Source organism: Choloepus didactylus, chromosome 2 (genome assembly GCF_015220235.1).
Source record: "Choloepus didactylus isolate mChoDid1 chromosome 2, mChoDid1.pri, whole genome shotgun sequence".
In the NCBI taxonomy this organism is placed as follows: domain Eukaryota; kingdom Metazoa; phylum Chordata; class Mammalia; order Pilosa; family Megalonychidae; genus Choloepus; species Choloepus didactylus.
The window spans coordinates 83,892,973-83,906,201 of NC_051308.1; the positions used below are offsets into that span (position 1 = coordinate 83,892,973).

Sequence of the window (13,229 nt, forward strand, 5' to 3'; positions counted from 1 at the left end):
CAGAATAGCATTGGGAAGTCACAACCGCACAAGGGCAGCAATGGAATTTAGTGTACGAGAGGAACTGCAGAGTCCAAGGAAGCATGGCAAAAGCAAAGGTTTAAACTGGTAAATAAGGAGAGACAAGGTAATTGTTAAGATCATTGTGTAAAATTTCCAAATGTTTCTAAGCCTTGGTTTCCTCATTAATAAAATGAGGATAATTATAGCAACTATGTCACAGGGATTTTATGAGGATTAAATAATATATCATACCTACAGTGCTTTTTGCAGTGCTTAGCATATTCTAAGTGCCCAATGTTAACAATAATAAAAACAATTATAATAATATTTAGAAAAACTTCTTACTAGCATATGTGATTCACTCTCTATTAATTGTGAACTTATTTCTCGGTCTTCGTTAAAATAGTGCTTCTGCGAAGGGTAATTCAGTTCTGTCAAGACACTGTCTTCTGGCTCTGCACTGGACTTAGTGTATAGAGCTAATGGGTTGAGGTCTCTGAAACCCTAGGATTAAAAATAGGGAGAAGGGGTTTAACAACTTGACCAAGAGAAAAAAAAAAGCAAAGTGACTAAGTTAGCACTTCGTAATTTTCAAATGCTGTGGAAATGTATCATTTTCTAAAATCTAATCATTAAAAAGTTTTTCCATGTTGATAGTTTTTCCAGTTACAAAAATTACCAACACCAATATTAATGGTGATGCAGATATTGCTATCAATAATTGCAAAGTAAGACAGTGTTATTCTCTAAGATGACGTCAAAGAATTAACTACCTTGGTGTAAGAATCCTCAATCAACTGTTTTAAAGTATTCATTCACACTCTAAAGAATAATAAGCCAAATGTTGTTTTTGCAGTCATCTGAAAATTAAGAGAGTGCTTTGCATTAGGAAGGCAGGAAACTCATGGGAGTTTCTAAGATTAAAGAATAAATCAAGTAACTTTATTTATTAAATTCTCTTATACCTTTAAGTGTAGAGATTAAATAAAATATATTACAAAATATATCTAGACTGCTCCACCTTAGAAGGAACATTTTCTCGGCATACAATCGCGTGACCCTCTGTTCTCAAGACATGATGGAAATAGATGTCTTCATTTGAGGATGTATCACACAGAAAAATGTTAAGGATTCCATCTACATATTCATCCACTACCCCCACTAATGGCTTCAGACCACACAACTTCTGGAACTGCAAAATAGCTCTGGATGTCCAGTGTTCCTGAAATATAATCAAGATATTAGATTCAGTTGATAGATTAAACATGAATTACAGTAACTATGTACAAAAAGAATTCCTGATGTAGATTTAAGTAGAAAAACAAAATCATAAAAGTATCAGAATAACACATAGGAGACCACTCATATTCTGTGAATGACAAAAATCAGAATAAAGTGAAAACGATGAAAAATGTGATTATGGAAAAAATGTAAATATCTATGTGGTGAGAAACTTCCATTGTCTGAAATTGTGAGCTAGATTATTGGATCAACTATTCCAGACAATAACTAAAAATCTGGGATGAAATGTTTTAAAATATGTCCAAAAAACATCAAAGAACTGACAAGACAGTAACAAATGACCAGGCCAAAATCAAAGGGAAAGTTTGCCTTATGGGTATCTGCTAATCCAGGCAAATCTGAACTTTGGTTTTGATGGTTTCACTGGTCAAAAGGGACAGAAATTAAAGCTAGGATCCAACCCAATGTAGGGAGCCATGAAGAGAACATTCCTTCATTAAGCTGGGTACCCTCTCAGGGTAAGGGGATAAAAGAAATAAACTAGCCTTCACATGGATTTACACTCAATTTTCACATCATCTGGGTGGTCTAAAAATCCTCAAGTTGTTCCTTTAAATTAATATGGTTCCAGACTGGTAGAACTCCTAGGCAACAGGTGGAAGCGAATGCAAATCCTCTTGGGAGGCAGGCAACCTCAGCCTATATTATTCAACTACTCTAACCAATAATTTTTCAAGGACAATGAACAGTACATAGGGAAAGATAAAAAAAAGCATACAAAGAAACAATGCATCAGGAGTGAGAACAAGCAAAATTAACAGTTAACTGAAACAGATCCTCAAAGAGTTTAGGTATTTGAATTCCTAGACAAGGTATGAAACAACTAAAAATAACTATGCTTAAAGAAAAAAAAGATTAGTTTGAAAACTTCTGCAGTGATAAGCAATCTATGAAAAATGATCTAGCAGAATTAAGAAAGAACCAAAAAGAATTTCCAAAAGTAAAAATATAATAACCAAAATTTAAAACCTAATAGTTTGGTTCAATGGCAGATTAGATGGAATTAAAGAGTAAATCAGTGACATAGAAGATAATTCAGAAAAAGTTACCCAGAATGCAGCATGGAAAGTCAGAAAGATGTAGAATACATAATAGAGGTTTAAAGATACAGAAGATAAACTGAGAAGGTTTATCATACTTTTAATTATGGTCCCAGAAAAAGAGAGTCAGAAAGAGAGAGAGAGAGAATATAAATATAAGGGGAAAAGGCAACAACTGAAGAAATTAATGGCTGGGAATTTGTCAGAGTGAATGAAAAGTAACAAACCATAGACACAAGAAATCCAGTAAACCGCAAAGCAGGATAAATAGTATAACTCTACATATAAACACATCATATTAAAACTGAACAACACTAGGGAGAAATAGAAAATCTTAAAAACAGCTAGAGGCAAAAATGATGTTGCCTTCAAGGAACATCCATTAGATTGACAGCTGACTTCTCAAAGCAACAAGGGAAACACAAAACCAGTGTAATGTTATTTTCAATGTGCTGAAGACATTAACTGCCAACCTAGAATTCTACATCTAGTAAATATATCTTTTCAAAATTATGTACAAAATAATGATATTTTCAGATAAGTATAATTAAATTTGCCATCAGCAGACCCTCACTAAAGGAATTCTTAAAGGATATAATTCAAACATCAGGAAAATGACTGCAGATAAAAGGTTTGCTCAACAAGAAAGCGTGAAGAGCTAAGAAACTGATATATAATTAAATCTAAATGGACCTTATTATTATTTTATGCAGTTAATTTCTTGATGGGTTAACGATGATACGAAATATACAACAAAAATAGGTCAGAAAGGCGGTTAAAGGAGTTACAGTGTTTTTAAGGCCCTTGCATGTTATATATACACATTTGAATTCCTAGGGTAATCACTAAAAGAATACAGTATGTTACTTCTAAACTGATGGGGGTAAAAATAGAATGATTAAAAGTAATCTCCTCAAAGGAAAGCATGCAGGGTGGGGAAAAGAAAATATAGGTAGGTCTCATAGGATGCATAAAATAAAAGATAGATGTAAACTAAAATATAAAAATTAAAATAAACATAATTGGACTAAATGCTCCAACTAAAAGACAAAAAGCATTAGCCTGGATTTTAAAAACTACAACTCTATGAAGCTCATAAAAGATATATCTAAAACATAATGTACAGAAGGACTGACAGTAGAATAATGGGAAAAAATATACTAGGAAAATATTATCCAAATGGAAAGTGATGGAGTATGTTAATATCAGTCAAAATAAGCTTTAAGGCAAAAAGCATTACCAGAAATAAGGTAAACTCATAATAAAGTTTTGTAGGAAGATAGTGCAACTTTTCTATTGTATGCATCTAATAACATAGGCATAATTTATACAAAACAGATAATGACCAAACTATAGAAGAAACAGATAAAATCACAATCATAGACAAAAATTACATTTTTCTCAATAATTGATAAAAAAGCAGCACAGAAAATCAATAAGGACATAAAAGTTTTACACAATAAGCTTGACCCTATGGACATATGCAGAATACTGCACACAAATGCAGAATATACTTTTCAAGCACACATGACCTTTTACAAAAACTGACCATATACTGAACCATTAAAGACGCCTCCTTATATTTCAAAGAACTGATATTATACATATTATGATCTTCAACTACAGTGTACTTAACTGGATATCAAAAGGATAAATTAGAAAAACCTCCGTTTGCAAATTAGGAAACTTCTAAATAATCTGTGAGTCAAACAATAAAACAAAATATAAATCAGAAAATATTTTAAACTGAACAATAATAAGATTACTACACAGAAAAACTCATGGGATTCCCCTGAAGAAAGGTTGGAAATTAATAATTTTTTATCTCAAGATGTAGGAGGAAAAAATAACAAAATAAAGCTGAAGAAAGTAGAGGTAAGGAAATGACTGAAATGAGATAGAAATTTAAAAAATTGAAAACAAGTTTACAATAGAGAGGATCAAAATAGTTGAAGTTGGTCTTTTGAAAAGACTAATCAAATTGGTAAATATGTCTCTTTTGATCATGAAAAAAGAGACAGTACAAATAATATTAAGAATGTGAAAGGACACACCACTGCAGATGCTGACATTAAAAAGACAAGGGAGTATTATGAAAAATTTTATGACAGTAAAATTGAAAACTGAAATGAAATTAACCAATTCCTTGAAGTCTACAACAAAATAGTCTCAAGGAGTAATAGGAAACAAAAGTAATACTATAAATACTATATATATATTTTTAGTAATTCAATTTTATTGAGATATAGTCACATACCATACAGCCAAAGTGTACAATCAATTGTTCACAGTACCACCACATAGTTGTGCGTCCATCACCAAAATAAATACTATATTTTAATTTTTTTGTTTCAATACCTTTGATTGAAGTAGCAGTTGCTGACTAAACCAAAATATTAAAATTTTTAAAAAGTCCTCAAAATCCACAAAACTAAACAATTATACATTAAGTTAAAAAGATTAAACTTGCAAATGATATAATTTTAAAAAGTTTGAGCATTTGTACCTCCAAAGCTTAAAACTGTGCTAAAGACTTTTATAACCCTAACCCTAACCTTAACTCTAACCCAAAGCTGTATAAATCATGATTTATACAGGGTCATGATTTTACTTTTTAAAGTTATCTTTTAAAAAAATTCAGAAAATAGAATTAAAAATATAACCTTTTACATTTACCCACATATTAACCATTTTCTGTAGTCTTCATTCCTTCCATTGATCTGAGTTGATCTGGTTTCATTTTCATCCAGACCCAGAAGAACTTCCTTAGCATTTCCTGGAGTTCAAGACTGCTGATGAAAAATTATCTTGGTTTTTTATTTGTTTGAAAATATTTTTATTTCACCTCCATTTCTGAAGGATAGTTTCACTGGATGTAGGATTCTTGGTTGACAATTTTGTTTTTCTTCTTTCAGCACTCTAATGATGCTGTTCCATTGAATGGTATTTTGCAGCATTTATACTATTGTTCCTCTATATATTTCACCCCTCTGGCTGCTTTCAAGATTTTCTCTTTTTTCTTTGGATTTCAGCATTTTGATTTTGGTGTGACTAGGAATAGTTTTCTTTACATTTATTCTGCTTGAAGGTTGTTGATTTTCTTGAATCTGAATGTTGATGTCATTCACCAAATTCTGGAGATTTTTGGCCTTTATTTCTTCTGTCCCTGTCTTTCTTTACTCTCTTTCTGGGACTCTGATTACAAGTGTGTGGGAGTATTTGATATTAACCCACAGTTCCTTAAGTCTAGTCATTGTTTTTTTTTTCAATCTTTTTTTGTGTTCTTGTTGAGATTGGATAGTTTCTCTTGATCTAACCTCAAGTTCACAGACTCTCTGTTGTCTCCAAATCTGCTATTAAGCCTATCCAGTAAAATTTTCATTTCAGTTATTTTACTTTACAACTCTTGAATTTCCATTTGTGATTTTTTTGTAGTTTCTGTCTTTTTGCTGAAATCCCCTATCTGTTCTTTAATTAGGAATAAGTCTTCCTTTAAATCCTTGAACACATTTATAATAGCTCCTTTAAAGTCCCTGTCTCCAACATCTGGATCAACTACTTTTTTTTGTGAATATATGCCATATTTTTCCTGTTTATTTGCCTCTCTAGTGATTTTTAATTAGACATTAGATATTATCAAAATATTGTAGATATTCTGGATTCTGCTATGCTCTTCTGAAAAGTGTTATTTTGTTTTAACAGGCAGTTAAATAGTATCTGTGATGGTTAGGTTCATGTGTCAACTTGGCCAAGTGATAGTACCCAGGTGTCTGGTCAAGCAAGCACTGGCCTAACCATTACTGCAAGGACATTTGTGGCTGGTTAATAAACCAGAAGGCTGGTTTATTAAATCATCAGTCAATTGGCTGCATCTGTGACTGATTACATCAACAAAGGGCATGCCTTCCACAATGAGAGAATGCAGTCAGCTGGATTTAATCCAATCAGCTGAAGACTTTTAAATGAGACAGAGAAAGGACCTTCACTTCTTCCTTGGCTGACCAGGGGAGCATTTCCTGAGGAGTTCACTGAAGTTGCCAGTTAGTTTCATGAGGAGTTCATGGAGCACGTTTATTGAAGTTGCCAGTTTGCTGCCTGAGGAGTTCATTGAACATCTTCATTGGAGTTGCCAGTTTGCTGCCTGCCCTACGGAATTTGGACTCGTGCATACCCACAGTTATGTGATACACTTTTATAAAATCTTATATTTATAGATACCTCTTGTTGATTCTTTTTCCCTAGAGAACCCTAACTAATACAGTCTCCAAACCATTTTTTCCTCTGTAGTCAGCAGCAACTGAAATCCCTGTCCAGTTCCTTCAGTTTACAGCTGGTTTTTTTCTTAAGGGCCAATTTACAAAGTTTAGTCATCAGCCAAGGATTTTGGAAGATTGTATACACTGATTTTGGAACTTACCCACTCTGTTGTACCCTCCCTTCAAGTATTTTCCTCCTAACTTCTACCTGTTCTACCAGCCCTAACTCTCTCAAGCCGGGAGGGCTGTAGATAGGTAAGTATCCTCAGAAAAGAAACTGAAAGTTCCCAATCTTACTCCCTGCTGTTTGACTTTCAAGGGTAGACTTCTGTTTTTCTGCCTGCTTTTGATTTTTTTTCCCATGGAAGTATTAGTCTCATTATGCTACTCTGCCATTACTGAATGCATTATTATTTTTGAAATCAATAAAAATAGACAGAAATAAAGTGAGATGCATTCACTTAATTAAAAACATATTAATTGAGCACCTGCTATGCACCAAATATTGATCTAGGAATTGGAAATACAGTGATAAACAAGACAGACTATGTCCCTGATATCGGGAGCTTACATTCTTACATGGAAAGAAAATAAAAACATAAACAAATAAGATATCAGATAGTGCTAAGTGTTATGAAGTTAAAGCAAGGTGACAATTAATGACTGAACTAGAAGGGTACACTTTAAATTGGCTGGTCAAGGAAGTCCTTTTTGAGGAAATTACATTTGGGTTTAGATCTGAATGGCAAGAAGGAGCCAACCATGAAAATTCTTTGGAGTAAGCTATTACAGTCATCAGAATGAGCAAAGGTCCTAAGGCCAGGAGGAGTTTAGAAGTAAGAAAGAAGAAAAGGCAAAGATAGCAACATAAAATGGAAGCCATCTGGCTGATATGAGAGTAATGAAAAGAAACCTAGCAGGAATAAAATTCATAAGCTTGAATACAGACGTGCACAAAAACTATACATGGGATACAATATTTATAATATTGAAAATTAGAAGCAAACTGAATGTCCAACAATGAAGGAATGGTTAAACAAGCTATGATGCACATTCACCTGTAGATTACTATGATTCCATTAAAATTGAGAATTGTGATAATGTAATTTATGCTATAATGTTAAGTAAAAATAAGCAGAATACAAAATATTATTATTACTATTATGTAACCTGAAAATTCCATGCAAACCTTCACTCTCATCATCAATAAAATAACCTGGAAGAAACAAAACCAAATTTCTAAACTGGATGTGTCTGAGTGGTGGAATTATAGTGTTGTATTTTGTTTTGTGTTTTCATTTTCTTTCCTTTTTATTGTACTTTTCAGATTTTCTTTAAGGAGTAAGCATTCATTTTAGAATGGGAAAATATTTTTAAAAGAATAATCTCTTTACATGTAAGCAACTGGTAAGTTATTTAGGTTAAACCAGTAAAGAAATATGGTGTAATAAATGTGTATGGTATGCATATTAAAGAGTTCTGAGGGAAAATAAAAAAAAAAAAACAGGTACATATGTTAATTATAAACAAATGTAAATATATAGATGGAAATGTCTCTTGCTTCATCCTGCTCCAATCATCTCCCACAATGTTATTAGAGAATTCCTTTAAGAATTGTGAAAGTTCCCTGTTTACACCCTGAAGTTGCTCCCCAGCATCTAAAGGACAAAGTTCGGCCTTCTGAACACAGCTCTCCACATTAAGTTCCTGCAATTTCTCTGACCTCATTTTCTATGCACCTACTCCAGCTCTTTCCATATTCTATAGACAAACAAAATGACTTAAAATTCCCCAAATTTGAGATGTTTTATGCTACTCCACCTTTGCCTAGAATGTCTTGGTTCTCTTTTCTGTCCAGTTATATTTGAACTCTTCCTTCAAAGTTCCAATCAAATGCCACCTCTATTATGAAATCTTCCCTGATTACCTTGGCCAAAGATGAGCACTCCTCCTTTTACACCTGTATCAAACACTGTTAAAAACCATTGCTATAGCAAATATCACATACTACAACAATTTTTGTATACATGTATATCTCCATACTATATACGATAATTTCTTTAAGAACTAGTTTCATGTTTTATTTTTGGATTCTAAGAGTCCACACCAGTTCTTAGCACATAGTAAACATTCAAATTTTTGCTAACTAGGTGGGAAACAAGCAAACATACCTCCACTGGTCTCACCCAAGCCAAAGAACAAGGGATAGCCTGAGCTGGGAGCTTTGTGTAGCAGCACCTGCAATAGATAATCACATATATGAATATTTAATATTTTTAAGACTGTATTTCATGGAGCATCTAATCCATTTCATGAATTTAGCTATTCCCACTATTTCAGACCATTTTATTCATGCATTTTTAAATTAGTTTCTTGTACTTTAAAGCAATCTAAGAAACAAAATTTAAAAAGATAATACCCTGAGGACCATGCAATTAAATTACAGGTGGCAACAGTTCAACCTTCTCACTGTATCGATGCTCCTCTTAGTGTGACCCAAAGAATCATTTTCTTAATAAGAGATGGAAATTTAGTTTTGTGGTCCATTCAAATTCAGTCATGTGAAAGAAGACACAAGAGATTAGAATTCATCTGTGAAACTAAATGACCATTTTCCAAATCTGCACTAAGAAGGAAGAGGAATGGGAGAAAGGGAAGCACGTAGGGAGGAAGGCAAGAGAAAAGGAAGAGAGACCCCAACTCTACAGAGCTTCAGCATTAAGGTTCAAAATTTAAATGGCCCATTATCCCTACTAAATTTGTTAACTCACTTGAGGAACCTGAGGGAGGACTTCTGAACAGTTCCAATATTTCCAAAGTCTGGGTAGAACACCTCAACTTCCTGTTTCCCAAGGACTCGATGAATAATGACTCGATACCACCACTTATCTTCAGAAATCCTTACACAACAGAGATGTCCTGGCTGGATAAAATATTCTGGCATGATATAGCGCTCTGAAACCAGCTGATTTGAATAACAGCGTCTGTGGAATTCCATGATAAAGAGAAACCCATAAAGGAAACAAAAATAAAAGGTAATTTTTATTGAAGTATCAAGAATAGGAAAGTCTTTGCAAACAGCAAAGGAAATAATCCTGACTTTTCCTGATTTGTTCATACTTCTTAATTCCAATTAACTTTCTTTTCTTTTTTCTTATCCAAACCCCTTCTCTATAACAGCCAACTTCTTTAAAGAGAAACTTATACACTAATTTTCTTATCTCATATCCTCTGCAGAATAAAATGTAACACAACTTCATTCCTAAGAACTCCCTGGTTTTAGTTTCCCAGCTGCTAAAACAAATACCATACAATGGGTTGGCTTAAATAAAAGGAATATGTTGGCTCATGGTTTTGAGGTTAGGAGAAATACAAAATTGAGGCATCAGCAAATGATACTTTCTCACCAAAGACTATGGTATTTTGGGACTAACTGCTGGAGATCCTTGGGCCTCGGTTTTTCTGGCAAACAGCAATGCACATGGCACTGTCTTCTTTCTGGTCTGAGTTCCATTGACTTCCTGTTTCTTGCTCTTGCCAATTTCCTTCACTTATAAGGGCTTCAGTCATACTGAATTAAGTTTGGGCATAACATTAGTAACATTTTCAGATGTCCTGTTTACAAATGACTTCAAACCCACAGGACCAGGTGTTGGGACCTGAATATGCCTTTTGTGGGGGACATGAACCTATCCCCGACAGTCCCAAAGTGGACTTTTCTAAGACATCAATGGCCTAATTCCCAAATCCAATAGCCTCTCTTCTCAGTTTTCAATATACTTGATTTCTCTGCAGCATGACTGATTCTTTCCTCTTTTAAACTCTATCCTACCTTAGTTTTCAAGACACAATTCTCTACTACTTCTTCCTCCTCAGTAATTATTCCTTTAATGACTCTGTAATTCCATTAAAAGTTTGGGTTCATGGGGTCTTATCTTTAGGAAGTATAACATAAGAACTCAGGTTCTGGAACCAGTAATCTGGGTTCAAATACTGACTCCATCATTTACTAGCTGTTTGACTCTGGGCAGGATGCTTGATCTTTCTGTGCTTCAGTTTCCTTATAGTAAAGTGGGGATAATAAGAATAAAACCTATCTCATGGCTGTTGTAAGGGTTAAATTAGTTAAGACGTGAAAGTTTTCGACAGTGTTCAAACATAGTAAGCACTCAAATATTAGCTATTTATTATTATTCTTGATATACACACTGTCTCATACATTTTCATGGCTTAACATTACTAATCATACATTGATTATTTGTTATTTCTGTCTCTGGACCCAGCATCCCTTCTGAGCTTCTAAACTTTATTTCCAACTATGTGGAAAAGATCCTAGCTGTCCTCCAATATTCATTCTCCTTTTATTTTTTCCTACTAATAGAGACCACAAATTTTAACTGGACATATGGCCATTCAGATTTCGCAGCCTCCCTTCTACTTCTTATTCTACTATCATTTAGGTAGGTCTCTGTAATAGTGATTAAACCTAATTCCAACTGATACTGTCTACTCATCATTGCCACTTCAGAAACACTATGTATAAAGTAAACTTCTAACTTCTCACCCCAGCTCAAACCTACCTAAACTCTAAAGCCAATGCAGTTTCAAATTCTCCTTCTCCACTTGTCTCTTCAACCCCATTCTTGATACCAAGACCTAATCTTGTGCTAATTTGTCTCCTTCTGTCCATTCTCACATCTCTCACCAAGACCAGCCTGATAATTGATCTTATTTCCTTCATTCCATCCATCTTCCACATTGTAACCAGCTTTATCCTTCTAAAATATAACCTTGTTGATATCCCTCCTTTCTCAAAACATTCAGGGTTTCCTCAGAGTCTACAGAATAAAATCAAAATTCCTTTCCATGGCATTCAAAGCCTTTCATAATCTAGCTCTTCCCTAGTTGTCCAGTCTCACATCCAGTCACTGTCCCCCCACCCCAGTGAGTGCTAACTTTACTTATTCTTCATTGTTCCCAGAACACACTACTCAACATTTTGTCAATGCTGCCTTGGATCAGTATACACCTACTCAAACCCCCTTTACTGGCAAACTCTTACTCGTTTTTGAGGCCCAGATCAATTTTCTCAACCTTACCCAGACAGAACTACTGGCTCCCACAATCTCCCACTTATCCAATGCCTATCTCCCCAGCTAGTCACAAAGCAAAAGACCATGTCTTATCCTCGTTCTGATAGTGCCTCAACAGCCCCACATCAAGCACACAGTGGTTACAGTATAAATAATCACAGAAGCCAATATGTGACAGGCTCTGTTCCAAGTACTTTAATCTTCGCAACTCTGTGAGGTAGGTACTATTATGACCCCTACTTTGGAGATGAGAAGACAAAGCCCAGAGAAGTAAAGCAACATCAAAGTCATAGAGCCAAAAAGTGTGCTTTATAAGATATACTACCTCTCACAGACATATGGAATAAAATATATAGTAAGTAATTACTAAGTGATTTTTATGTGACTTACATTATGCCAGGTGTTCTGGGTTGGGAGATGAGTGTGTCATTCAGTGAAATAGGAAAACACATGGAATACTTTGGGAGATACACAAAATAAATGAAATAAATTATTCTTATATTTGACACCAACGTAAAAATCAGACATTGTTGTTCATGAAGAAATTTAAAGTAACTGAAAATGTCCACTTTTTACAGGTGTTTGCTAACAGAGAATATACATTTTTGGTGGAGAAATGAGATCATTTAGAGCTGTAGTTCTCAAAGTGTAGTCCATGGACCCCTGGGCTTTGAGATCTTTTCAGGAAGCCCACAAGATCGAACCTATTTAAATTATTTTCATAATAATACTAAATATTATTTGCCCTTTTCATGGTGCTGATATTTTCACTGATGGTTGCAATGGTGGCAACATCGTAGGCGCCTTAGCTCAAAGCAATGGCACCAAACGGTATGAGCAGTCTTTTTTAGTCACTGCCATGCCATCATAGTTAAAAAGAAAAACAAGACAAAACCAGTTTCACCTAGGAATGTCCTTGATGAAGTGGTAAAACGGAGTAATTTCATAAAATCCCAATCAAGTGAACATCTAACATATTTTCAATATCATCTGTGACAGAACTCAAGTACACATAAAGCACTTCCCGAGGTGTCTCCAGTGAAAATCAGGATTTTGGAAAATCATGAATCTGACACCTTCCCAAAACTTAAGACTTTTCTAATGAGATTAGGATAATATTGATGAATGCAATCTGATATTGTGTGAAGACATCAGCAAACATTTGGAAGATCTGTGTAACTCAGTGATCCAGTGTTTTCTAAAAGACCAATGCATGCTATAAAAACATACATAGTTAAAAGATCTCTTCAGGGCCGGCTTCATTTCAGTCTGTTCTTAGAGGGGTCCTACACTTGAATAAAGCTCAGCTATTGCTGTCTTGAATTTTTAATAATTTTTAAACAAGAAGCCCATACACTTTCACTTTGCATTAGGCCCTGCAAATACGTAGCCAGTCCTGGATCCATTCAAAGTGCAAAAACAGAGCAATGGATTTTAAAATAATAGAATACAAAAAGTTCAAATTTCACATTGTTAACTAATCTTTAAGAAACCATCATTGTCAAGTTTTGGTATATTTTCAAATAAGAATAATC

General features: G+C 34.2%; 1 protein-coding gene across 4 annotated transcripts in view; it reads right to left on the reverse strand.

The window, feature by feature from the left end:
• Positions 1–13,229, reverse strand: part of TDRD5 (tudor domain containing 5) — a 122,524-nt gene that overhangs the window by 35,805 nt on the left and 73,490 nt on the right. For all 4 annotated transcript variants that reach the window (XM_037812807.1, XM_037812803.1, XM_037812799.1 and 1 more), the window contains 4 exons: positions 9,373–9,585; positions 8,773–8,839; positions 1,025–1,225; positions 349–507 (listed from right to left, as the gene is read on the reverse strand). In XM_037812807.1, the coding sequence (XP_037668735.1) occupies positions 349–507; positions 1,025–1,225; positions 8,773–8,839; positions 9,373–9,585 (640 nt within the window). The remainder of the gene's footprint in view (positions 1–348; positions 508–1,024; positions 1,226–8,772; positions 8,840–9,372; positions 9,586–13,229) is intronic.